Source organism: Buteo buteo, chromosome 6, assembly GCF_964188355.1.
Source record: "Buteo buteo chromosome 6, bButBut1.hap1.1, whole genome shotgun sequence".
Lineage (NCBI taxonomy): Eukaryota > Metazoa > Chordata > Aves > Accipitriformes > Accipitridae > Buteo > Buteo buteo.
Genome location: NC_134176.1, coordinates 11,566,175 through 11,592,489, shown reverse-complemented (window position 1 = coordinate 11,592,489; position 26,315 = coordinate 11,566,175). Strand labels below are relative to the sequence as shown.

The window sequence follows — 26,315 nt, the reverse complement described above, 5'->3', positions numbered from 1 at the left end:
AGCTTGTTTTTCCCTCAGCACTTTTGGCAAGACTGTTGAGAAGAAAGAAGCCATCTTTCATAACTGCATGTTGGATCTGGCTGTATCAAGAACCACTTTGTGGTCACAGGTTTCCAGTCGATACCCGTCCTTGAGAGTGAGTGTCCTCAAAGGGACAGAAGAGCTCAAATACAGGTGTTTGTGGGCTAATGCTACCATACAGTCTACACGAGAGGACTGTATATGGCTGCTTGATTTAACTGAGATCAGTCTGGATAGGTTGTGGTTTTGCAGGCTGCTGACTGTTACTTATTCCACAGCTTTCATCTTTGCCCAAGGAGACCTTTCCGGCACAACGCTTATTCTCCGTATTACAGTTATTAGCAGGCACCGCTGTACCAAACTGTGCCCGTTTGGCCCAGGGCCCGATGCGCAGCCTGAAGGTGGAAGCTCTTTCCTCTCTCGTGAGAAAACCTGGATGAAAACCGAGGGTCCGGATTAGGAAGGTGAAATTGCGGGAACGAGTCGCCTCAGAGGCCAGGTAAGCAGAGGAAGCTCCCGCCTTCTTCCCCAAGAGCTTTCTGGAAAAAAGAGGGGACGACGCAGGTCTTCCCGCCGGGCCTGACCCCGCGCCCCGTTTACCCCCTCCTCCCCTGCGGGCCTAAACCGCGCCGCTCGCTCTTGGCTTCTCCTTCAAGTATGAAGGACCTTGACGTTTCGCCCCGGGCCATGGCGCTGCCCCGCGGCCGCAGCGGCACAAAGTACAAGGGGTGGTGCCGCAAGCTGGCGGCGGTGCCGGGGCTCGGCCCGGCGCGGCCCCTCTCCCTCACCAGCCCCCCCCGGGGCTCGGGGCCCCGCCGCCCCGCCGCCGCGGCCTCCGCCTCACGGCCGCCCGCCGCCCTCGAAGTCCCGCCGCCGCCTCCTCACGGCCCGCTCCGCGGGGCGGGCATGGCGGCTCTCCCCGCCTCCGGGGGGCAGCGCCGCGGCCCGGGCAGGCCCCACCCCGCCGCCTGCCCGGCCGGCGGGGCGGGAAGGGGCGGCTCCGCAGCCGCCCTATAAGTCCCCTTTCGCCGTAGGCGGGCGGGAGGTAGCGGTTCCTCAGGAGCGGGATGGAGGCGGCAGCGGCGGGACAGCACCCGGCGGGGCCGCGCTCTCTGGGCAGAGCCCTGGCCGGCACCCACCCCCGGGAGCGCCCCGGCTGCCCCTCAGCCTCCGCCGGGGGCTCGAAGGGCGAGGCGAGGGTGCTGGTCATCAACACGGGCGGCACCATCGGCATGGTGCAGGACGTCAAGGGTGAGGGGGCCCCGGGCGGCGGGGGCGGGGGGGAGCGGGGCGGCGGAGGCGGGCTCTCCCCTCAGGGTACGGTGCGGGCAGGGCGCTGGGCTGGGGGACGCGCCGCTGGGCGAGCGGAGGCTGAGGCAGAGGCTGCCGCTGCTTCGTTAGCGAACAGCCTCGCTTTGTGAGCGCTCTCCCTGGCGCGGTGTGCGGTTCAGCATCCCCGGCTTTCCCGTAACTGGTACGGGCAACGCCAGAAGGGTGTGTGCTGTCTTCTGATCCTCTGTTCCGAACAGCTGGTTGTTTCGGCAGCTTAGCTGGCAGGTATCCTTTTGACAAGAGAGCCTCACAGCTAGTTAGAGCAGGCTTTTGGCAGAGGACAACGTGCTTCCTGAAGTGTGAGTCCTTTTTCCCCTCCTTCGCGCGCTGAAAATGAAACCAGCTTAATCGTACCAGTCGTGCAGTCTTTTTTTTAGCCCCAAAAGAGTCACCGTCCTGGGCTACCTGGAGAGCATGTGCCTCGCATTCCCACTGGGAAGAGCGTGGGCTGTTGGGGGTGGTGGCCGTGTCAAGGATTTTCAAGTGGTGACCTGACAGACGCAGCTGATGCAAGTGTGGCAGCATACGTGCTGCCAAGTGGCATAACGAGCGAGATCAGATGCAACATCTGTGCTCGTCTGCCTCTAGGCAGACTTCTGCTGCTCTCCTACCAGGTCTTGACTACTTTCAAGAAATCATTGAAGAGTTCTGCTTTACCTCACCAAAGGAGGGTGAGACTTACCTTGACGAAAAGGCTAGGTATGCCAAACCCCCTTCTACACAGCAGAAAAATGTTTAAATCCAAAATTGAACTCAGATGTCTCAGTATACTGCCTGCATTTCACCTGAAAGTTTCTTAGGTACCTACAGGTAGATGCTATGTGTTTTCAGGTGCCCATAATGTCAGCAGGTAGAAGCCTAAACTCACCTAACACCCCCCACTACCCCCCTCCCCAGGCCCCCAATCCAGAAGCTGGCTGGAGTGGCACCTGAGCACCACTAGACCCTCACTCAGTTGGCACAGATCCAAGGGATGCCAGAAGCATCAGCCAGCTAACGTGACCAGGGAAAAGAACGGATTTCAGCCAGGTCTGACTTGCTGCAGGGATGTGCATTTACCAGCATTGGTATAAAGGGAAAGAGGGTAGCATATAGGGCTGGGGGGAGAGGGCAGCAGGCCAGTTTTGATGAACATCTATTCAGTTTCCTTCCTCATCCACTTGGGAGGCAGTGGAGCATGCCAGGGCTTCCAGAGCCTGTGTCTCTCTAGATTCAGAAGCATGAGTACTTGTGTTCCCTACTACAGAATTTCAAGTCCCTGCCTGAAACACCATCTCAGCTACTCATTTGTAGCATTAAAACACTTGGAGCTTCACCTCAGAGCTTTCTAGACTAGATTTTTTTTTCTAATACATATCCTTCCTTCTCAGAAGGTGGTGGCTGGCTGATCCTTATTATTGTAGGGAAGATGCTTTAAGGGGTTTTCTGTTTTGTTTTTTTCTGGCTGTCATGTTTGTGTTTAATGTAAGTTGTAAAAAACCCAAAAAAACCCACCCCCCCCTCGCCACACCCCCCCCCTCCAAAAAAACACAAACAAACAAAAAACCCCCAAATTTATATTTCAAATGACAGGTGGTGACTTTCCTCTCTCTGTCTGCATTGTTTATACTAAAATAATTTCCTACTTCTATTGTCTCAGCTTCTGAAATACCTCTTTAAAGCAAATAAATTAAAATCACATCTCATTCTTTTATAAATGAACTCTATAACCTTTTCTCATCTTGTATGCCTTTTTTTTACTTTTGCTTAAGAAGTGTCAATCATTAAAGCATGTGCAAACAATCTAACAGTTATGATCCAATGACGCTGACTTGCTATATCCTGGTGAGGGTTCCAACGTGCTTTTCATACAACAGCTCTAGCAGCAGAGCAGCCAGAGTACTGATTTCAGAATATTTGGCAGTCTTTAGTGTTCAGACAGAAGTTGGTGAAAAGGTATGGGAAAGGCAGCATGCTTCAAAGGAAAAAGCAATAGATGCTCTTTTCTTTTTTTCATCAATGTATAGAAAGTGCCTGTTTACAACCATACCTAGAACTAAAAGTGTTTTATTTCAAGCAAGGCAAATAGAAGTAGCTTCCCTGAGCTGCACAAAACCTTTCATAGCAGCAACTGCTCAAAGTGAAGGGATCAAGCTAGGTTTCTACCTAACTAATTTCTGTCTAGGCTTACAAGCTTTTCTGTGGCATTTCCAGTTGCTGGGAGGAGATGTTTTAATTTTTAAATTCAGATATTTTTGGTAGGCCTGATGTGTTCTGCAAGGAATGCGTTCCTGTGTAAAACTGCCCCCATGTACAAGACTGATACAATCATGTTCCCTGGGCTCATTGTGCATGTATGGAGTGATTATTTATCATCATGATATCTGATTGTAAACCTCCTGCAGAGGTTCCGCAGTTGACCTGTGCACGTGTGACAACTCCAGCATGTCTTGGACTTCTTGGACTTTCTGCATGCCTACAGTTTACCTGAGCAGGACTAATTTTCAGAGGATGGATAGTCTGTTTTTGTGTGAGTTGGGTGACAGCCAGACTCAGTTGCAGATTCTCACCGTGTTCATGTTTTTGCTGTCAAATAAGCCATTTCAGTGCATTTTTAAAATTTCTTCCTTCTACTGCCTCCTACTTGTTTCCTCCTACAACAGCCTCTTTTGGCTTATTGGTAGCTCATTTCAGAAAGAGAATCTTACTGCACTTTTCAGTGAGGTTACTGTGATACTAATCTTTGCATCAAGTTTGTGTTCGTGTACCTCCTGGCTGGTGCCTTTGGGAAGATCTTTTCCTTGGACTTGTGGGCTGGATCTTTTTCCTAGCTTTTACCTGAAATACTAAGAAAAAAACCCCACCCAACAAATACAAGTAGAACTAAGCTAAATCCCCTTAGAAAGATTACTTATCTTGGAATAGAGTCTGCCTGCATAACTTGGTTTTTTCTAGATGTACTAGACTGCCGAAAGACTGGCTGCTGTAGTCCAACCCTTTTTCTGTTTGAGACCTGTGCACCTCACTTCTGAATGCTTCAAGTGCTACAGCTGCAGAAATTAATATTTTGGAGAACACTTTCTGTTTTTCTGCCTTTGCAAAATGTAGCTGTTACTTTTGGGATCTGGCACTGTAGATGCGTGTGCCATTTGTATTGATATTCCTATAGATAAAAACTGGTTTGTTGACGTCCTTTGTATTCCTCAGCATGGAGAGTTTATTAGGATTGGGGATGATGACTTCAGCATGCTGATGTACAGTATGCTCCTTCTCCCCAGCACCTGTGGTTTCTTAGGTGCAGAGCCCCACTGACACAGCTGCATCAGACTTTTTCAGCTCCTTGTTCTCTGCTGCAGCACAGGTTATAGGATATCTTGATTGGCAAGTAGCTATAACTGTTATCTACAGCACTAGAGTGAAAAGCAGAGTCCTCAACTGTAGATGAGACAGAACCATGCTTGTTCTCCTCGGCCATAGTTGCTTGTTTGCTGTTCTGCCTTTGTCCGTCTGCTTTGTGATGCCAGGGTTGGCCAGCTAAAGAGGGGCAGGACAGAAGTTGATGAGAGCTGTTTGGACAAGTTGCACAGTCTGCCTCTTCTCTGCAGGGGTGAAGTTGCTTCAAATACTTGGTTAACAAGCTTGGCTCACAAAAGATGTTTTCCATGCATAATAAAGTAGAAGTGTTCTTAAAACCGTTGCACTTGAGTTCCCCAGTGTTTGCTTCTTGAAGCTGTAAAGCAGAAACACTGCTAAACGTAGATGCATTTAGGGGACTGCACAGGTTGTAAGTGGGTCATCTTGGATACATCTGCAGAATGTCTTAAAAAAAGGTTTAAGTTCAGTGCAAGCAATTACAGAAAAATCCTGACAGAATTGTGATTAAGAGAAGAGATGAGGAACTGCCACTTATAGAGAAGGGATTTAAGAATATTAATGTATATCAGCTCTCTGGTTCCTGGGGCAAATACAAAAATAAACAGTCTAATCCATTGTTAATATTCCAAGTAAGATGAGGATTGGACAAACAGAAAAATAATCAGAAAACACTTGAAACTGGGCTGCATTTCAGAGCCAAAAAGACTCTATGCCCAAGCGCAGCAGAAGTGGCCATTTGTGACTAAGCTAGGAACATCCTTAATAGGAAAACCAGGGATTATAGCTGAATGAACGAAACATCCAGAGCTTGAAAGCATGTTAAGTATATTTTGAAAAACAAAGTATTCCGGCAGGAGTCCAAACAAATCCACTCAAATGCTATTGCTGTCCTGTGAGAAAGTTGGCTATGAAGAGGCCTGTTACTTCATTTAAGGCAAGCCAAGAGGGAGATTAGGGAGTTCTTAAGGATTCTTCCATCAGTTTGGAAAGTAAATGGAAAAAGACAGAAATACTATTGAAAATACTGTCTCTGTTTTGGAGTATTTTAAATAAACTTTGCTGTTTGAAGGTGAAGCAAAAAAAAAAATACAGATGCTAACTTGGATGAGAATTGTGTTTACACAAACAGAAGAACTAGGAAGTAAGAGAGAATTACCTGGCCTCAAATTAGGAATAACTAGGACTAGCAGAAGTAGAATAATGAGGTTTGAAAGCTTGCTAGCCATCTGAACAGGTGGTATAAGACACATTGACTGAGATGAAACTGAACTGGACAGTGAAGCCAGTAGAATCTTGAAGTCGAGATGGCACTACCTCTGATGGAAGTTCATTGAATGAAAAACATCTCAGAAAGCCAGACTTAAGAAAAACAGGGTGGCTTCTGACTCTGGATGCCAGGACTGTTGCTGTCATTCCTGAAACGGGGTATTGGGAGATGAGTTGCAAGTTAGATTCACAAATGAACTCAGCTCTATGATGCTGAGGATTGTAACATCAAAAATTTAGGTGTCTTTCTGGCTAATAGGGAATAGCATGTAGATTCCCTCTGAAATACCTGGTTGCAACCATGACACTTGCAGATCCAGCAAACACTAAATGTACTTTGGCTAGTTTAAGCCCCAACCGTTTTAGGGCCCCTGCTCACAGGTAGGGAGAGAATGAACAGAGCTTAAGATGCATCCCCACTTTCAACTTTTTCTATTCGGCAGCTTATGCACCTTCTCTACCTTTTGTCAATTGAGATGTTCAGTCCTTAACCTGCTAATGCAAAGTACCTATTCAAGAGAGTGATTAGAGCACTTAGAGAAACCTCAGCTTCCTAGAAGAGTCTTAACTATCTCAATATAGATACAGATCTTTGTATCTGTCAGTGCTCAATACCTACTGTGGGGTTTGTTTTAGCATTCTCTTTTATTTGTTGTTGTTGGTTTTTTTCTCTGTGGAAATGCTATTGCCATTGACAGTGAGACATAATGTGCAGCTTTCCAACCTAGTCATACCAGTACCTTGCTGTTTGTGCCAATACTGCTGTAGGCCAAGAAGTTTAGGTAAAAATATCACAACTTTATTATAGTTGTGCTGGTTTTGGCTGTGATAGAGTTAATTTTCTTCATAGTAGCTAGTATGAGGCTATGTTTTGGATTTGTGCTGGAAACAGTGTTGATAATTCAGAGATGTTTTCCTTACTGCTGAGCAGTGCTTACACAGAGCCAAGGCCTTTCCTGCTCCTCACCCCACCCCACCAGTGAGGAGGCTGGGGGTGCACAAGGAGTTGGGAGGGGGACACAGCCGGGACAGCTGACCCCAACTGACCAAAGGGATATTCCAGACCATATGGCATCATGCTCAGCATATAAAGATGGGGGGAAAAGAAGGACGTGGGGGGGGATGTTCAGAGTTATGGTGTTTGTCTTCCCAAGTAACCGTGGTGGAGCCCTGCTTTCCTGGAGATGGCTGAACACCTGCCTGCCGATGGGAAGTGGGGAATGATTTCCTTGTTTTGCTTTGCTTGCGTGCGCAGCTTTTGCTTTACCTATTAAACTGTCTTTGTCTCAGCCCATGAGTTTTTTCACTTTTACCCTTCTGATTCTCTAGCCCATCCCACTGTGAGGGAGGTGAACGAGCGGCTGTGTGGTGCTTAGTTGCCGGCTGGGGTTAAACCATGACAACAGTACAAAATAATGCTCAGTGTTTTGTAAGTCTTCTGCCACTAGGTAGAGAATAGCTATGGCAAATGTAAAAGAGAATGGTAGCTTTTTGCTACAGTTGCAAAAATTGTCTTCCTGCCCCTACTGCTGATCGGTATTTGCACACAAGCAACAATTAAAAATAGGTAAAACACAAATATTTCATAGAGAGGAGATTTGTAACATTATTTCTCTTAAATAAAAGAATGATTTATTTCAAGTCAAGAAAAGAACAACTGCATGGAGACTTATTGGTTGTATTCAGTTTTCGTGTTCTTAAACTGGCAATAGACTGTTTAAATTTACTTTGGAAGGATGGGCAAACAGCTGTGTAACTTTACTTGCATCCTTATTGTGCCCCTTGCTTCCTTCCATCTCTGCTCCTTTATTTACTTCTTTTATTCTTTATCTTTAAGGACTTGCTCCTGAGGCCAATAAATTAGTAAGCAGCTTGAAAACTATGCCGATGCTGCATGATGAGGCATATGCCCAGGAAACAAAACTGAACAACTTCCATGAATTTCCAGAGAACACATTGGTGCTCCCGTAAGTACACTTTCTTTGGGGAGAGGAAGGGTTAGGAAGTATCTTGTTAATTTTCAGATAATTACATCTCCAAACATCTAATGTGAAGAATCCATTATGAGATTAGCAGAAATACTTATATTGACTTAAAAGGAAAAAGCCTACCATGTCCGGCATGGTAGAAAATGTCTGTTTTGATATATTTGCAATGAAGCGTCTTACAACTGCTTGAGAAATAACTTTTGAATTGGGCAACAAGTAACCATTTTGGGCAGCTTAGTCCTGCATTTTTTTCTTGTTTTGGATATTAATTTGCTACTGTGCAAACATACAAATATTCTATAGAAACTGAGAAAACTGTATATACAGATTTGTGTGAATTATCTTCAACATATGTCTGAAAAAGTAGCATCTAATTAATGCATCTGTGCATAGGCCTCATGCTTTAATTCTGCAGGCCTTCTGTTTTTACAAAAAACCTAAAAGCTGATTGTCTTTCCCAAATTTATGCAACATTATGATAATAAGCGATGGGCTTATAATTAATCTGCATTGCTTCTTAACTGTTGGGCAATAATTAATAAGCTTATAGGTTTTATTTAGAGGGCAATATGCTAATTTGAGATATTCCCCAGCTGTGATGAATGACAGTACCCTGTAAACATATTAACTTTGCACAAAGGATGATTTTACGCAGTCATTCAAAAATAAATGGGACTATAGCTGTTTTGCCATAAGAGTAAAAATGGATATTCTTTAATCTTTAAGGAGAAAATCAGGACATACAAAGGAAATGTAAGGTTTATTAATTTCCTTCTATTTTGTGTTGAGATCTCCATGTAAAGCTTTTAAAAGGAACCCCTTAAAAGGCAGATGGCAGGCAAAGGGGTAAAGGGAAGAGAAATGAACTCCTGGTTGAGCAGTATTGATGTGAACATACAGTTTGTGTTAAACACGATGGTTATACTAAGAAAAATGGAGCTCTGTTACGATACTGTGCTTGTAACTGAATAACTTTTAAATACTTTAAGGGATTTGAAATATAACAAAACTACACTAATATACCCATTTAAGTCCTAAATATACTTCTCCTGGCACATCTTTTCTGTAAAGAATAAAAAAGCTTAAAATAATCACTTACATCAAAAACTGAAGTTTAAAAAACAGTCTTGTCTTGTTTTTCTGGCACTGCTGAGTGCCGTTTCTGGAGGTTAGTCATGGCAATTTGCCATTTTCTCTTTTGTGCTAGCTGAGTGATATTTTAACTAGGCAGTTGAGAAACATTGTGAGTTTCTGAGGGGAGAAAATAGGAGTAATTTGTGAACTTTGTATATCTGTGTGATAACCTTGATGCAAGAGGAACGGTACAATCTCTTTTTAGCGAGAGGCATCAAAAGTTGTAGACGAGGCTGGTCTCTGGTGTCACTATGTCATGGTTTATTTAAACAGCGCATCCTCAGGGGAGCTTTCTTTTCACAGATTTTCAACTGACTTCCAAAGTTACTCTTAGCATGTGTAAGTGTGACACCCAACAAGGTAATTTTTCATATGAAGTCTAACTTCTTAGGTACAGTACGTCAGTTGGTTATGAATGAAAACTACACATTTTTTAAATGCGCTCTCTGCTGTACGCAACTGTCTTACAGGCCTCATAAGGAGAGTGGGTCTTCAGATTTTATTAGCTGATGAATTGATGATCAACTCTTGTTTTTGCATATTTTTATATTGTTGAAAATATACACAAGAATTGTGAGTGGGAACAAAACACTATAGTAAATGCCGAGGGAAGGTAATCAACTTTTCTGTGCTCTAAGCACCTTACTTCAGGAAGTTTTACGCAGCCATGCAGTAACCTGGTCTTTTCTATAGCCTATGACTGTCTTCCAGTGTAAATGTTGAAGTATATATCACAGTTACAACTGGCAGGGAACTTCCCATTATCCTCAGGCAATGGAAAAGCATTGAGAATGCTCTGAAGATGATCCTGTTGAACATGTTCCAGATGGCTCTGCCTGGAAGAGCGAATAGGAAGGGCAGAGCTGGCCTGCTAGCAGTTCTTTGTTAGCTGCTTGTTGGCCACTGCATTGCTAAATAGGAACATATTCCAACTGACGTAAGAATGGGTGAAAACGGTGGTTATTCTATCCTCTTCCAAGCTTCAGAAAGGTAGCAGAAAATATTAGGGTAGTAAGTAGGGTTCTTTTATTACTGCACATCTTAACTGCAAAGTTGAATTTATATATGTGGTTGACTTTATTCTGAAAGGTTAGAAAGTTAATGTGGAGAAATAAGCATGCTTTGTGGGGTAAAACAGATGCTCTGTATGCAGTCCATTTGGCTGGCAAATCAGAGGTCTTTGAAGAGTCAGATTTCTTGAGATAGGCAGGTGGAGAAAGGGAGACCCATGGTCCTGGGAAGCAGGGAGAGCAGACAGCATGCTTAGAGCTAGGACAATCCCACTGTTATTCCATAGCCATCATTGCCTTTAAGTCCCCTCCAAATTTGGGATTGTGTACCTTTTGTAAGGTGTTTGAGTGTCTAGACACTTAATCTTTGGTCTCCATCTGCTGGACTACACACTGCATGATGATTGAAAGTGTTACATTCCTCAGCCCCACAGGTACTTCATCCTATTGATCGACTGTTCATTTTTGGTTTGGGTTGGGTTTTTTTCCCTTGCATAGATGCTTTGTCTTGTTTTCATTGTATTTAGAACAGGTTTTTTCCGAGCTGTCAAGGTTGCACTTGTTCAGTGGCCAATAATTGATTGCCAGTGAGTTGTTTATAGCCCTGAGGCCTCTGTTTTGAACCTATGCCAGTATTTTAAGATCTTTGCTATTATCACATGCTTAAACTCCACATCATAACCAGAGACAGCTGGTACCATAGAGCGAACTTTCACAACAAGGTGACAACAGGCCTAATAGGCTGGGACTGGGATTTTACAAAGTTAGCCTATTACTGGCAAAGGCAACAGTTTACTTGAACACCTTAACTAACCAAGAGTTTTTTCTGAAATATGAGGTTAGAGAAACTGAGAAGAGTAGATCTTCTAAAGGCCGCAAAAATTAATCCCAGCCATAAGACTCTTAAGAGAAGAGACCCTTTATGTCAGGAAAGAGTATCTATTTATAGGGTATCTGTATTTATCAAAGGATCAAAAAATTGTTGCAACTCTTCTGTTGACCTCCTGTAAACCTTGGGAGTTTTAGAGAGTCCTCTCAATAGCTTATGAAGCACTTTTAAACCTTAAGGCTTCATATTGACTTTTGTTAGAACTCGGTTCCAAACTTACAGTAAGTCTGGGTTCTTCTTTTCTGTCTTTAGTTTTATCAACCCCTCTCCCCCTCCCAAATTTTATTTTTTATTAAATTAAATTTAGGAATTTGTGCTTTAAACCACATCAAGTCATGAACTTCTAAACTTGGAACTTAATGTTCCAAATTTAAGACCATTTTTTTGCCATAGACTTGGGGGATAGGGAGGAAAAGGGTGAAAACTACTGATTTAGAGAAAAAATTAGAAGTGATGAGCTGATGTTAGCTCTAAGTTGTTGGTTTGTTGTTTTTTGGTGTTTTTTAATCCTCTTTCTTCATAGTGTCTCTAAGCAAAACAAAAGAATTTTTTACACAATCCTGGAGCTCTCACCGCTGCTTGATTCTTCCAACATGACGCCGGAGGACTGGGCCAAAATTGCAAAGAAACTTGAGGTACTATGGTGTAGGATAAGAATTCATTTGTTGCTTAAACAAAACCAGCAGTATGTCTAGTATACTTAGCAAGATAAAACAGTTCAGTAGGGCTATATGTGTATATTTTTTTATTTAAAATGTAAATGTTATGTTCCTTGCTTAGTTACTTGCAAAGTAATAAGTACTGTGCTTGCAAGGCTTGCCCTTTTTTTTGTTTTGAAAATGTTGCAAACTCATTAAAGTTACAAGTTCTTCCAATGATAAGCCATGTCATAACTCCATACAAGAAAGTGGGAAAATTGCAGCTATGATTAAATAGGGTGTGTAATATGTAGATTGATATATTCTAAAACCTTGACTTAAATTCACTGTCCAAAAATGTTGAATAAAATCCTCAGGTGTAGGTGACTTAACTGAAGGTTGCTTGGTTACACATAATTTGAATGTTCAAATAGCTTAATAATTGGCTATTGACATAGAAAATAGTTTCATGTCTTTATGCCTTGCTTACTCTGGACACAGATGGACTTGACTAGCTTTGGCTTTGCAGCCAGTAGGAAAAATGCGATCATGGTTAGGTTTCCCACACTAGAAAATGTTTAAAGCCCTAGATATTTCTGCATGTATAGATAAATTCATTACATCCTTCTCTAGATTAAAAAAAAATCAGCATTTCTCTGCTCCTGTCCCCATATCTGAACTTAGCTGTGTGCTTTTAAGAAAGTAGAAATGCAAAACACTTCAAATACTTCACACCAGGAATTCATACATAGCTGTTAGAAATAAATAACCCCGTGGGCCTAGTAAGATGTTGCTCTTCCACTCCTGCTCGCTCTGCGATAGTGGTCTTTATAGTGTAAATTTCCTTCTTTGACCAAGCTGTATGAATGCATGAAAATGGTATAATAATGCAGGTATTGATGCTGAAGATTCAGGTAACAGTCTTTCACCTTTAGGTCCTCTAATCCCGAAACCACCAAACTAGGGATGATGCTCCTCCTATCAAATGCATCTTGCCAGGGTGCAGAAGAGATGGAGCTGGTGTATAAGTGGAGAGCCTCTAGGATGGACTGGGGTGCAGCTGGGAAAAGCCCAGGGCCAAGAGTAGAAAGCAGCAAATTCCATGCTGAACAGGAGAGAATTTACCTTTCTTCCTTAATGACATATTAGTTTTATTACCAAAAAAAGTGTTTCTTTCCTGTACACTGAATGCAGCTTCTCTGTATGTATGAATATCCAGTTCATGTGATCCAAGTGAAAAGTGCTGAGAAGGGGAGAAAAAAACCCCAAACTTCACCTGTCTGGCTTATGCATAGACACTGCCACTTGGTGTTCTTCTTGGACAGACACTTGGCACAGCTGTAACATGCTGATGACTTTCCAGACTGAAACATTCTAGATGTTTCTGTGGGATATCTCCTTTATTGCCAGCCTGATCTTTTACATTACGAAGCTTAAACCAAGCTGTGTTCTTTAGCATCTAATAAGGTTCATAAGGCTGAAAATACTCATGAGCGTACTGATGGACTTAGAGGACAAGTGGCTATTTCTGTGATCTTTAGCTCTTCTTGAAGCTTACTTATTATTGCATTGGTGAATAACTCCAACATGCTTTTTGCATCAAAAGCTTTTTGCTTTTGGCCTACAGAAAGATCTTGCAACACTGGCTGTTGTTCTGCTGGCTAACTTGTTAAGAGATAAGCAGAAATCCCCTGAAACTTCTAGTAGGTAGCAACATGTAGACACAAGTATCAGTGAAGAAATAGCAAAAGGACAAGTAGAAATCTGCAGGTGAGTTTGGAGGTGACCTTATTATCAGGAGATGCCAAGCATGTGTGCCTACTGTAGCATTTTAATTAAATTTAATTAAATCGTATAATTCTATGGCAAAGCCCCTTTTTTCCCCACACTGGCACTTCATGTATCTGCATAGACTTCTATGTAATCCTTTCCATGTTACCAAATTACATCAGAGACATCAGTATCTCTCACTACAGTGTTTACTATGTGCCTCACTCTTAAAACAGAGGAACCAATTCCTTTTTCCTCCAAAAGCCAGCGGATTACTTTATTTCAACAAGAGGAACTGTGCAATTCATGGCTTTGCATTTAAAAAAACCCTCCTATGTGGCATTGTATGTAGATTAAAGTTGTTATAAAATTCCTTTTTGCATCTGTACGTGACTGACAGTCTAAGGGACTTCTCAAAAACCTTCAAGTGTATGTACATTAACGAGTAAGAAGCCTCTTCATCTCTTTCTGCTGCAGAAGTCACATACTGCTGCAGAAAGGATGACTTTTCAACAGAAGAGGGCACTCTTACACTGGCAATTTGCCTGTCTGCCACCCGGGTTAAATGGACTGTTTTTTCTATATGTTATGATAGCCTTGGTTTGCCTAATCTGTTCCTGTAAATGGTGTAATCCCTAAAGTAAAAGCAGCAACAAGAAATCAGACTATACGACTAATTTGCATATGTTAACATTCCTGTTTAAAGCCATTGCTAAGCTTTTCTTAATTAGCAGTCATCTGGTTTAAAAATGCTGCATTAATATGTATACATAGAAGAATCTCTTTGACTGTTCCATAATTAGAATTATTGGCTCTAGTGCTTAGTGTCCTATTAACCCTTAATTGTGTTTAAACTGAACACAGGATAACTTTAGGAGGAATTATGTGTGTAGTACCCTTTAAAGTATTATGTTGTTGCTTGCATCAGTGAAAGTAATGCAATATGTATCTCACTTGCTGATGCCAGTGCATTGCTCTAAATGTGAAAACCGTCTCTCCATCTCCAGGAGCATTATGAAAAGTATGATGGTTTTGTGATCCTTCACGGCACTGATACCATGGCCTATACAGCTTCAGCCTTATCTTTCATGTGTGAGAATCTGGGTAAAACTGTTGTTCTGACAGGATCTCAGGTAATGGACTTAATTAGAAGTGGAAGTTGGAAGCCTCATTTTTGGTTTTTATATGCAAAACTAGGTAGTATCCTGATTATTACTGTATAGTTTAGTAGTGCAGGGCAGGCCTCTGGCCAGGGTGAATGATCACAGCGCTGATAGAAATTAGTGAGAATTGGCAAGCTCACCAGCTGAGGATCTGCCCCATAATTTTATCATTAATGACTTTACAACTCTGTACCAAATCAGACCAGTAGTTCATTATGGCTGGAGCCAGATGCTTCAGAGAAAGATACAAGAGCCTGTCATTGGCCATTGTGTATTAATCGGTTTATGAGAGAAGCATCTTTCCAGCCTCAGGTGGCTGCTGGTTGTTAGCTGTCTTTTTTTTTTCTTTCTTTTAAAGCCCTGAAGCTTATTACTTTTTACTTCATCAGTTGTTATCCTGTCTGATGTTAATTGTTGCATTCTTTATAATTTTTTAAATGATCTCTAAGCATTAGATGCATTTTTGATCATTTTGGTTCCACAAAGCATCTAACATGGTCTGTTTCCTTTCCTCTAAAGACTACATTTATTAATTTTCAGTCTCTTAGCTGGAGATCAGCCCTTTGCATGTTGTCTGAGGGGGAGGGGTTGTCTTACTAGAATAGCTTGCTTGAGCGTAAAATACAGCTCTAATCACAAAGGAGAGATGAAACATTGCACTGTAAAATTTCCCTCCCCCATCTCATAACTTCCCTTTCACATGTGGTCTATTTGAAGTCAAAATACAAAAGTCTAGGAAGGAGTAGGCTCCCACTTACTGTCTTGACATGGGGCAGTCTAGTTGTGATACATCACATTCTAGGTTTTACTGTCTTTTTGTGTCTATTGCTTGGAGATCTGCCTGACATATGATCTAGCAATGGAGCATGTGATTTTTTTTCATTGCTGAAAGGAACTCTGCCTCCCTATTAATAAAGAGGCAATTTGAAAAGGCATGGAAGTCATCGCTCAGCAGACCAAATTTCTGGTTTTAATCTTGTCCTTTTCTGTTGGTAATAACGTGCTGGCTCAGTTTTTCTATACTATGAGGAAAGATGGTGCAAGAGAGCTGTTGTGAAGCCCATAGTGGCAGTTCTGTATAATCTGGGGCTGTTGCTTTTTCTCTGTACAATTACTTCTCCCATGCTCAGTCACTTTAACTATGCCTGCTTTCTATTTTTTATATTTTTCCTGAATCTGTCTTTCAGTCTGCTTAATCACACTAGAATTATCTCTATATTGGCTTTTAAGCACTTAAATTATAAAAGTCTGTTAAGCACAGAGGGAAATCCTGCCACCTGCTGCAGTCTAAAATAGTTGGATGAAGAAGGAAACTTTGTCATAAATCATTGTTACATAAATTATTCATGTATTTGTATTGCATAAGTTGGACTCTTTTTTTTCCGCTGTGTAGGCTTTACATAAGGGACAGGGTGTAATTTCATTCTCTGCTCTTTAGGTGCCCATATACGAGTTGCAGAATGATGGCCGAGCCAACCTTCTGGGGGCACTGCTCTTTGCTGGGCAGTTCGTGATTCCTGAGGTCTGTTTGCCTGTGAAGACTGTCTCAGAAGCTGCTTTTCTCCCTCTAGCCAGGACACATACTTACATACTCAAAATATCCGGTAGGCAGTAAGGAATTGCACTTAAGCAGAAAGATAAGTGGATTCTGCTGAGGTAACAGGCACTTGCACGGCAAAGCATGTGCCATTTTCTCTGGAGTCGTGTCCCATTTTGCTTGTATACAATCTATAAAGACTATCAAGTCTGAAATGTAGCTTGCAGCAGACTTGAAATCAGAGGTTCCCTTGCGACTATGTGGGATCTGAAACACTTGTCAGTTTTTTAACTGAAAGTTACTCTGAAGTTCTAAAGTTGCTCTAGAACTGGTAGGAGTGTCTTCTAGCTCTAGTTCCTGAAGACTGAAGTGTCGAGGATGATATACCTAATGGACATGGAAGTACCTCCATGGTCTCAGCACCCTGCCTTTAAAGGTGTTGGTGCTGTGCAGCCCAAAAATCAGGGAGAAAACTGGTCAAGTTACACCTCATTTCACTTCTGTCATGCTCCCAAAGCCGGTTCTTGTAAGACAACAGCAATAGCTGACTGTCCAAGATCTTCATAACTGATAACAACTTTGAGGTATCTCTTTTTTTCTTCAAATTCCAATTGACAAATTTTAAAGGACTTGAAGTAACCTAATTATTTATGTGTGGTAACTCTTTTGAAAGTTATCCTCATTTTCAGCAGGCCTTTTGTTAAGGTTTTGGACTCTGAATTTAGATAAAACTGATTAACTTATTAAAAAGTCCACACTGTTTCTTTCCTCTATCTCTGAAGTGGACTCAGGCAAATTTGCTGTCTCCTAGACTATGCCTCATGAGAAGATTACGAAACTAGTTAGCTCTTAACTTGTTTTGTTCTTAAATTCTTAAACCAATGTGTGACAGATGTGCCAACTCTTTTTGAAAGAGTAAGAGTTGTAAACATGTACTAGCCTCTGAGTTGCTTTAAAGATTTAGAAAACACTTTATAAAGGACGGACTACAGTATTTATCTACTGAATCTTTTAATTACTGGCTTATTCACAGACCTGTTTCTTTACTTGTCTTGCAGGTGTGCCTGTATTTTTATAATAAACTGTACAGGGGAAATAGGGTGACTAAGGTGGATGCTGGGAGTTTCAATGCCTTTTCCTCACCTAACCTGCCTCCACTTGCAAATGCTGAGGTTGATATTACAAGTAAGCAACATCATCTTTTAAGCCTTGTAATTTATGCCACATGCAATAGAACTCTAACTGAAAAGAATCTGTGCCTATGTAGTTGAAATGCTGTTTTTAAACTCAAATATCTTTCAAAGCCCTGTAGCTTGATTCCATTTTATCTGCTCTGAAACTGTTTAAATATTAGTAAGACTGAGAATTTGTGACTCAACTGCATTTATCTATTGAACATAGATGTGAGCTAGACTGACTTTGACTAAAGATCCAGACTAAGCAGAGGGAATGTTGCCCCTGTGTCATGAAAATGCTTGCTCTGAAGATAAAAACGAGGGAGTGAGGACTGAAAGAACAAAGAGTTTAATCTCATTAATGACCATGCTGGGCTCCGAAATCAGGCAAAAGAGTCATGGCAGAGTACTTGCAGCTTCAACGGATTCTCTGTTTGATGCCTGTCATTGTGTAAGATGTTTTACTGGATATTTAGGACCTGTCTAAACTGCAAGCACACTGAAAACAGCAGACCTAGAGTATGTGCTGTGTGAAGTTTTTTCTCCCCAAACTTACTCAGGCTCCCTATAATTTCTGTCTGTCTGTTTTTTAAGGAGTGGAAAAACTACATGAAGGTTTCAGGACCCATTTGCAAAGTCATTAACACATTGATGTCTCTTCTTGGATAAATGGTAGCCTTTCTTTGGAGAGGGAGGAGAAGGACATGTTTGGAATCTAGCCAAATGAGGAGTTGCCAAAAAACATACTGAAGGACAGTTTTAAAAAATAAAGCATGTTATGTGAGCTGCTTTTGGGTTGGCTAGGTGTATTAAAAAGCAGTAGGACCTGGTCACAATCTCCATTATTACAAAAAACTAGGAATAGGAGGAGGTTCCCGAATTCTTTTGCTAGGTGCTGTTAGTGGCAGTAGGAGATCTAGCCCTGTGCCATGCATCGTGCCATTCTGAATGGTTTCTACTGCTAGAGAGAGAGACATTCTGCAATTTGGAAAAATAAACTTATCCCTTTCACCAAATGAGTGGTAGTTAGTTAACAAAGTTTCAGGATCAAAGCAGTGTTTGTAGCAGCCAGATACAAACTGAGGAAGCCTGTGAAATACTGTAGTGGTCCGTAAGACATCTCTCGGGTAGAGTCTGCCACTGTTGTATTACTGTGCCGTGTCAAATAAGGTGTATCTGAAATCAACAGAAATGCTGTCAGTTGATTGTTGCAGTAAATTGGGGAGAATCTTCTTTCTTGGGTTTTTATGAACTGCATCAAATAGGGTATAAATAAATTCCATTTACTGACTGATCAATAATGAAATCAAGCTGCAAATTGCATGCTATTTCTCTCTTGGATTTGAATGAACTGTTTTGTGATTCTTTGTCTATAGTAGAAAAATGATAAAGTTATTAAGTACTTCCCTTGGCCCATATTGGGTCCCATTATCTTTTCAGTAGAATGCCCCATTGAGATCAGTGGGGATTTCTGATTTAAAAAACAATGGTGTGATAGGCTCTATTTTTATTTGTTTCAGTTGATTACCCAGTTAGGGTAGCATCATTTATCCAAGATGACGGTGTCAGTATTGAAGGATTGTTTCATTTTGAAAAAACATAGTTTATAGTATGGGCAATCTACTAGTGCTGCTTTATTTTGTCCAAAGTAATTGTTTGAAACATTGCTGTCTCCCTTGAGTTTGCTTGTACAATCCTCATATGAAGCTTTCATGGAGACGAGGAACCACTTGGGCTTTTAAAAACAAACCAAACAAATCTAGCATCTTTAAACTTTTTTTTTTCAAATTACTTTGTATAATATGTCTTAATCGTCCTGTAGACAGGGCTGACTCTTGCTGCTTCAGCGTTATGGAGAGCAGCCTGAGGATGCCAGGAGGAGTGACCATGTGTAGAAACTCTTCCTCAGGCTTTCCTATCCTAACAAAGCTGGGAATGGAAATTCCAGAGAAGCAGAGGGGGACACTTGACAGGATGGAGGGAGTGGGGAGTGTAATGGCATCATGGGTTGGTATGCAGGGATGAGGAGAGGACATGCTGTTTGAGGCTAGGCATACCATATAAAAGCAATGATCTACTTCAGAGCCAGAGAGGGAGAAGCTTAGTCCTCTTCCCTTCCCTAACCTAGCTGTAGCTCTCTTCTTTGTTTTTGATATCAATTTTTCACCCTGTTCCCTCTTAAGGTGAGGCTCCCAGTGGATTTCTGATCCCATCAACTGGCTGTGTTCTTGGCCACATCCTTAACTGTGTTAGCAACACTTAAGACTCCCATTACCCAGTTTTAGATGAGCAAGCGTGTCAGCTTCCTGAAGACTTTTCAGTTTAGTACAAGAAACACCTGAAAGAAGTGAAAAATTCTAGCCCACTCCTGAGATGTGTAAGAAACCCAGTGCTGATGGGAAATACTTTTGCACCAGAATCGGAAATCTCTGTATGAAATGGACAATGTAGAAATGACTAAAAATATTTCTAAAATCTTGAAGCTTATCAAATAAAAGACCTTGCCTTATTTCTCCCATATTTTGAAAACGGGAGAGACAAAGAGGACTGCTTCACTTGAAATGTGTGAAGAGTCTCAGTATATTTCATAACTGATTACTCTCCTCTGTTCTTCATTGTCCTGAAGCAAATATGAAACTTGCTTTGTTACCACGGCTGGACTTTCTTCATCACACATGCATGTAACTTCTGGGAGTGGTGCACATGTACAGGACCGTATGATGAGAAACATAACTTGTGTAGGGGGATGAACAGAGCCTGTGTGACTGTGCATGCAGATGTGGTACAGCAGCACCAGAAGGTTAAAAGGCACTTTTGGGCTTGTCTCTCCACCGTCTCATTAGGGAGAAGCTATTCGTCACTGGCCAAGTCTGTGTCTTGGTTGGCAGTTCTGGTTATTTATAGTAAAAAGCCAAAGTCGTTTATGTGTTAAGGCAAATGCCAGCTCTCTTCGCTGAAGTGCTTTTGGTCCCGTCCCGTCCCCCCTTATAAGTAGGCATGTTGATTCTTGCAATGACACCATTCAGTTTAAATATTCATTTCAAAAGGTGTGTGTCAATTGTTTTATAACAAACTGCCAAAAAAGGGGGTCTATGTTTGTTTGCCGCCTTCAGGAATTTACACCCATAGGTTGGCCTGTACTCCCCACCCCTTGGCTGCTGCCATGAATTGTAATGAATGCCAGGGCAGCTTATATAATGGTAGGGCTCGTCTGTAGCCCTGCAGAGAAGGATGAGAAGAAAGCATTGCTGTTTGTCTGGAGCTCTGCAATCACAAAAAGCTGTATTTCTTGTTTGATTTCATAACTCGGAGTTCAGTCACCACTCCTAAGGGAGGTGTCGCTCTTAGTTGCTGTTCTCCCATTATAAGTTGAAACCTGCACTGTGGCATAGGCACTGCTTAACAACAGGGGGGTTTTGCTGCTTTCTAGACTGTGTAGAGCTGCTTCTCTCCTTTTTTAAGTCAGGTTCATGTTTTTTCAGTTTTTTCTGTACTAACCCTATCACCATAGTTCTCTGTGTGTGTGTATCTGTGTGTGTGTGAGTATAAATAAGATAAGGATGTATTTTTTGAGCTGTAATTTTAAAAGCTGTAGTGTTTGGTAGGGGAGGGGGAGATTGGAAATAGAAGAGTATTATTTATGTGATGGTTTTGTTTGGAAGAATAAACAAAAGGCCTTAATATCTTGAATGCAGTCTCCTTGAATAATGCAATCTTTTCTATCCCAAGCCATTTTGGATACAGTATATAAATAGTCATTACCTCTTTATTTTATGTACATTGCTTTAAAAACTTTCTTTCTGCTGTGCAACACCAGTAGCTAGCTCACATTTGTTCCTCAGCTTTGTATCCCTATTTACATAATGCAGTACATTATATCACTCTATCAGTTAAACTCTACAAGCACAGCCCATCCAAGTCAGAACAGGTTACTGTTTTCTGTGTTGTGCCAAAACTGAATATCCCTAATTAGTCACTCTTATCCATAGGATAAAAAACTCCTATGAATACTGATATATACAGCTTTTTGTACTTCACCTGCTTGTATATGAGTTTCTTACTTAAGAACTGTTAGTGATTCCTAAGATATTTTTATTTTTTTTATTTTTTTTAATTTAACAAAAAAGGTTGCTGTGTGGAATGACTACAGGCTGCAAAACAGCTGGCTTATTCAGTACAAGGAAAATGCTTGAACTTAGCTATGCGACATAAGTATTATTCCTTTTGGGGGATGTAATCTTTGAGATGGAGGATGCAAAGGGTGTGTTCTAAACTTTTTTTTCCCCTGCATGGCACTCTGCCTCACTTAAACCAGTTCTGAATAAATCTGAGACGAAGTCAGGCTTTTATGTATATTTGTTTGGTTTTGGCTCTTGCATCACACTTGCCTTTTGTTCTGCCTTTTAGACTCATTTGTCTAATGGAAAACTAACATCTTTGGAGTCTGCAGTACCAAGCACGTTCTGTAGGCTGACGAGGTTCATGACCAAGAGAGTGTTAACTCGGGGACAATCTTTAGTTCTTTTTTTTTTTAATATAGTTTGGAATTACATCACTGTACTATGTCTGCATGCATTACATTTATCTTGACGATGATAGGTTATTTGGTAGAGCATACTCCAAGAGTACAGGTATAGACCTGGTATAGGTCTGACTTCTGAATCTATCCTCTGATCTCTCTCCTTGGTCTTCTACTTTTGGCAGTATTTTAGTGATCCATGCCAAGGCAGGTTTCCTCAGTTCATTCTTCCAAGTTCATTACAGGCATTAGGGATGCTAATAGTTGCCAAACTTAGTAGTATGCATTTGTGAAGTTTTGGCAGGGACTCCTAGCTTATGGACTATAAAGGAAAGAAAGCTCTGATACAGTTTTATTGCCATCCCTTCTTATAGAGGAGGCTGCTTTTAAAGAATTAATCTGTGTGTTAGAAGGTTGAAAGGATTGTTTTTATTGCTAAATGCTGCTGCTTCTTAAAGCACAGTGCTCATGAGTGAATGTGGTTAGCCAGGCCTATGAACCTCAAGCAGAACAAATGCATGACTTTCTGCACTCACCCATGTACCTCCTGCAGGTCTCTGACTTGCTCTGGAAAGCCCATGGAGATCTTTGAGAGCTACTTGGCTAACTACTAAATCCAACCAGGTGGTTTCAGAACGATGCTGGTCAGCTTAGCACAAAGAAGGGAACTGTAGAAACGGTGTGTATTTCTATTCTCCCATTCCCAGGGCATTAGGAATCCACGTGCTGAAGTGTGGCTGGCTGGACAAACATAATGCCAAGCCAACTGCTTGTGACCTGTTTAACAACCTATGGTATGTTTTTAGAAAGAACATACAGAGGCTCTAGTTGCTGACAGGGCACCGCGACAGAAAGGGAGAGTTCATAAAGTCTTACAGGTGACTGCTATTTTCTGTCCTGACTTAATGGATTGTTTAGTTTTTACTATTTCTGGTAATGGGGCAATAGAGTAGGCTTCAATGGAAGCTTTCAAATGTACTCTGAATTTTTTTGTAAATGGCTGTCTGCTGATTGCAAGAGATTGCAACAGTAATTGGTGTGAGTAACCCTCTGCATGGCTGAGAGCAAGTCACTATTATGCACGCAGATCTTTTATCTGTCTTGCTGCTTGGGAGTTTCTGCAAAATTTAAAAAGCTTAAATCATGATGGGGAAACTGGTAGCTTTGCAGCATGGTCAACTTTCATTGAAGCATGATGCTCTGAGCTGTTGGCTGCTGTTTGGTAAACCTCTTCCACTGCCTTGTAGGAGTCGTCAGCGCTACCAACGCTGTGCTCCTACACTGAAGTAGTAAAATTTTGAAATCAATAATGCATGACTTGGCTTCTAATAATGCAACACAAACAAACTATTAGTTAAACAGCTGGCTTCTGGCTCTAAATGTATAATCGGAGTTAATTGAATCCTTGCTATTTTATTTAATCGTTAGTAACTACCTAATAAACTCTGGAGGTGATTAGCGGCAACACTAACTGCATTTGTCATCTCTTATGTCTGGGAAGATGAAGGTCTGTTTTCCAAACATGAATCCAGGCTGGTATCAGGCCAACTACATAACAATGAAGTTCAGGTCAGTGCGTGACAAGCAAACATCTCACCTATGCTGGACCTGCACGACCCTCTGTTGGTTGAGGCTTTCTGAGCACTCTGAATGGGCAGAGTTGGCACTAACAGGGCATGTTCAACATCATGAACCCATCAGATCTAGTACCCAGATGCTTTTCATGGCTATCAGACCTCTTTTTTGAAGAGGTTGTAGTAGAGGTATACAGCTTTGTGTCTGATAGATCATCCTGTTTGCTAATGGTCATTGAACTAAAATATCAATTTTGGGAGTCTTTGCTATAAAATGCTATTAAATTGAAGCAAGCATACGTGTTAAATATCTCCCTGAAGGGCACTAACTTAGAAATATTGACAAGTAATACCGATATGTCTTGCAACCTAGACTATTTTGGAATTAAAGCTAAAATATAACACAGTTGAGCCTCACCTGGATGTGGCCTTGAAGACATATTTTGTGGCACCTAATAAATAAGGTGTGTTAGATCAGCTGCTGTGGCTGCTGTCTTGAAAGAGCCTTCCTTTCCTCTTTTCAAAAGCATTGTCTTTCATTAATCCCCTACATAAGAAACAGACGGTGTTCTAAGTATGAAGTGCTACAAGAGTACTTAATATAATGTCTTAAATTCAAAAGGCCATTTCTCTTAACAGTAAACTGGGAAACAGTGTGGAGAGCCAATACCAAAAAGAAATTTCGAGTTCACACCAATATGAACAGGAATGTTGGACTTCTGCGAATCTTCCCAGGAATCACCGCTGCTGCTGTAAGTGTCACCCCTTCATTTTGGAAGTAGGTGAAGTGATGCTCATATATTTGATTAGTTAGCTGAAGTAGGGAAGCTGCATTCTTTGTAGCAGTAGTCGGGGTTTTGGAGGGAAAGGAAAGGATCTGTCATCTTCTGAAAAATGTTTTTTTGAATATCAGAACATTCAAAGACTATTTTCATATGCCATAAACTATTGATAAAAGCTTTTCAAATATCTTTTGTCTGAAACTTAAAATTAATTTATCAGGGCTCATAAATAGGTTAAGTGTGCTTATCTAGAGAGGTGCAGGCTACAGTGACCATGGAAATGCTCTTTTGATTCATATTGAGGTATATTAATAGATGTCTTGTCAGAGAATACACAATATGGTGTGTGGAGGGGAGTGACTATTTCTACAACTCATGCTTCTTTTTTAAGGTTCATTTTATCTTACACTGATGGTTAACATGACCCTCAGAATTCATACAGAGCTGAAAATGAGAAGTGGGATTTTTTTTGCCTTTAGAAATTATTTTGCAGAACTGTGGTTTTAGGTAGATTTGTCTTTAAATTTCTGTCTAATACTACTTCCATTAAATTGACAAGTCTTTTGTGGCTGTTACGATCTTAAATTGAATACAGTAGTTTAAGCACCACTCCTCAATTGTCTTACCATTCTTTTTAGCTGAATATGAACAGATGGAAAGGCAGAGGGGTGGTATATTTGCAATAAAACTCCAACTGCATAGTTAGCCTCATGGGGGCTTACAGCGTATTGCATTTAGCATATGTGATCAGCAAGGAAACACCTAGGTTGTTTAAAATACATCTTTCTGAGAAGAGGACTTTGCTAGGCATTCTCTTACAGTGAGGCACAATAGCTACCTCATTAACAATTGACCCAGAATGTATTAGTGCCTTTTTTTTTTTCTGCCTTGAGTTAAATCAATTGGGTTTTGAGTTAAAAAACTCCAGGCTTCGTTAGAATGTTCTTTCCTGAAAGGTGAGACACTCTCTTTCATAGTTAGGCAGACATTTGTTAACAAAACTGTTTGCTAAAGTAACAAATCTGGGCAGGGGTTGGGGGTTCTAGTCTCAATTAATAATTCTACATTTATTTCATACGCGTAAATCTACCTTTTTGTTCCACCGTGGTGCAACAGTATAGCCTGTTAATGGCACTTGAACAATAGCATCCTTTTTCAGACTGAGGTCATGACTGTAGAAAATAGTTTATTTTAAAATCTATCCCTCTAGGAATTTTAAAGGAAGCTAGAGAGTGAAATTCTTGGGTTTTTAAAGCTTATTCTACAGTCCTAGTTACTGCAAATAGGGAGCACAGAAGGGCATGAGAAGACTGTAAGGTATGAGAGCCTCTAAGACTACAACAGGAATAGACCATTTTTAAAAACTGCCATACATGAAAATCTTAATGCGACTTAAACACACCTTTTGTCTCTTCCCCGTCTTGTTTTTAAACAGGTAAAAGCGTTTCTTCAGCCTCCAATTGAGGGCATCGTTCTTGAAACTTATGGAAGTGGCAATGCCCCAAACAACAGAGAAGACTTGCTGGAAGAACTGAAGAAAGCAGCCGAACGAAAAGTAGTCATTCTGAACTGTACCCAGTGCTTACGAGGGTCTGTTAAAACAGTCTATGCAACAGGGCAGGTAAGCATTGTGCAATGATTTCAGACTCTACTGCTGTCTAAAAGAAACATCCCACTGATACAACTTTATTGTATGCTGCTAGTAGTCCCAGTGTATAAAACCAGATATTGCTCATAAAATAACTGTATCTGAGAAATCTTAAGCTGGAAGCATTTAAATATGTACCTGCAAACAAGACCCTGTTACTCCTAGTCTGAATGGTTGAAAAAGTCAGCTCAAATCCCAAATTAGTGATTGCTTGCTCCTGTCATGTGCAGCACTCCAGGATACCTTGCATTAGATTGGTAGTATCTCTCCAAAGGGATTCCACTGAGCTAGAAGCTAGCTTAGGGGTCAGATGATCAAATAAAGTAGTATATGATAGGCTAGCAATTACTTAGCTACAACATAAGAACGTCAAGAAAGCCTACAAATCCAAGCAATATTCCAGATCTCAGGTTTTTATTTGATTGGAGATTGGAGAACAGTATGTAAGGAAGTGTCTGTCTTGCAGAATGGCAATCAGTTGTGTTTAAACCATGAAGGCTAGCTTAAAGCAGGCT

General features: G+C 41.3%; 1 protein-coding gene across 3 annotated transcripts in view; it reads left to right on the top strand.

Annotated features, from left to right (window-relative positions):
* The first annotated feature begins 291 nt into the window (after nucleotides 1-291).
* Nucleotides 292-26,315, top strand: part of ASPG (asparaginase) — a 49,552-nt gene continuing 23,528 nt past the window's right edge. For 2 of the 3 annotated variants that reach the window (XM_075029718.1, XM_075029719.1), the window contains exons 1-8: nucleotides 1,085-1,272; nucleotides 7,811-7,940; nucleotides 11,518-11,629; nucleotides 14,410-14,535; nucleotides 16,004-16,087; nucleotides 17,161-17,287; nucleotides 24,010-24,122; nucleotides 25,588-25,773. In XM_075029718.1, the coding sequence (XP_074885819.1) occupies nucleotides 1,089-1,272; nucleotides 7,811-7,940; nucleotides 11,518-11,629; nucleotides 14,410-14,535; nucleotides 16,004-16,087; nucleotides 17,161-17,287; nucleotides 24,010-24,122; nucleotides 25,588-25,773 (1,062 nt within the window). In that variant the 5' untranslated portion in view covers nucleotides 1,085-1,088. Of the gene's footprint in view, nucleotides 521-1,084; nucleotides 1,273-7,810; nucleotides 7,941-11,517; nucleotides 11,630-14,409; nucleotides 14,536-16,003; nucleotides 16,088-17,160; nucleotides 17,288-24,009; nucleotides 24,123-25,587; nucleotides 25,774-26,315 lie in introns of those variants that run through there. The other variant, XM_075029720.1, reaches the window with a different exon arrangement.